At 32.8% G+C, this 1,047-nt stretch overlaps 1 protein-coding gene across 1 annotated transcript in view; it reads right to left on the reverse strand.

Annotated features, from left to right (window-relative positions):
• Nucleotides 1–1,047, reverse strand: part of LOC119594755 (FACT complex subunit Ssrp1-like) — a gene marked incomplete at its 3' end in the record, with an annotated part of 12,340 nt that overhangs the window by 2,707 nt on the left and 8,586 nt on the right. Inside the window, 1 exon segment of the mRNA XM_037943847.1 lies at nt 761–877. Within this exon segment, the coding sequence (XP_037799775.1) occupies nt 761–877 (117 nt within the window).

The following is a 1,047-nucleotide window of genomic DNA, read 5'->3' on the forward strand; positions in this document are numbered from 1 at the left end:
GCCTAATAGCAACATCATGCATGACATTTGAAAAATCACTTAGTTGATAAAAAGTGCAAATATCAAAAAGAAAAGAAGGGGAAAAAAAATACTTTAGCACACTACAATATTCAAATATTCAGTGCTGTAATTTGAACACTAAATCTACTGAATATTAAAACTGAAGAACTGATAAACAAGAGCACGAAGAAATTGCTTAAATATCATTTTCATACTTACATGCCTAGAATATACCTAAGAAAGAGGTTGGCACATCAGTACATCATCAGAGATGCCTTAACTAACTATGTTTCACTTGACTTTCAGAGATGTACTAAATAGTATTGTATCTCAGAATACTCACATGTCTAGAATATACCTGAGAGAGAGGCAATATGTCAGTAAGAATGAGTGACATAGGAGCCAAAACAAGCCTCATCTCTTAGAGAAAAAAATGCTAACAACCTTCCTGCTCTCACGCTTACACTTAAATATTATCATTAAGGATTAAGTTTAGAACTTGGAACCTTTCCTTCCCACCTCAAGACACTTCTAGAAACAATCAGTAGGTCACTTTTAACTCACTTCCTTACTGTACCCTGCCATACAGTGAAAGAACCCAGAACATGTTATTCTATGACCAAACTTCCACTGTGCTGGTCAATTAATCATAAAAATAAATCAAACTTAAGAGTTTATATAAACTACCTGTATGCCTAATTAATCTATTGGTAGAATAAAGATAACACTCAGGATACCAAAAGAGGATGAACTCTCTTACCATCTTTCCTCTGTTCTTGATTCGCAGTTTCTTCTGGTTCACGTAGTCAAAGAGGCGATTGTATTCTCCCTTTTCAATACTGCTGAAGGTGTTAATCACACCATTTTTAACCTCAACCTGAGAACAAGGGAAACTATGTGAGCTTTTAATAACCAGTTTTTCATTAAATAATTATACAATATAAATTGACAATAAAATGAATCTATATAAAACTTTTAATGGCATCTTCATTTCCTTCTTTCTATTAACTTGATGTGATTTTAATTAAATGCTAACTTTAGTACTTG

This window comes from Penaeus monodon, chromosome 34 (assembly GCF_015228065.2).
Source record: "Penaeus monodon isolate SGIC_2016 chromosome 34, NSTDA_Pmon_1, whole genome shotgun sequence".
Classification (NCBI taxonomy): Eukaryota; Metazoa; Arthropoda; class Malacostraca; order Decapoda; family Penaeidae; genus Penaeus; species Penaeus monodon.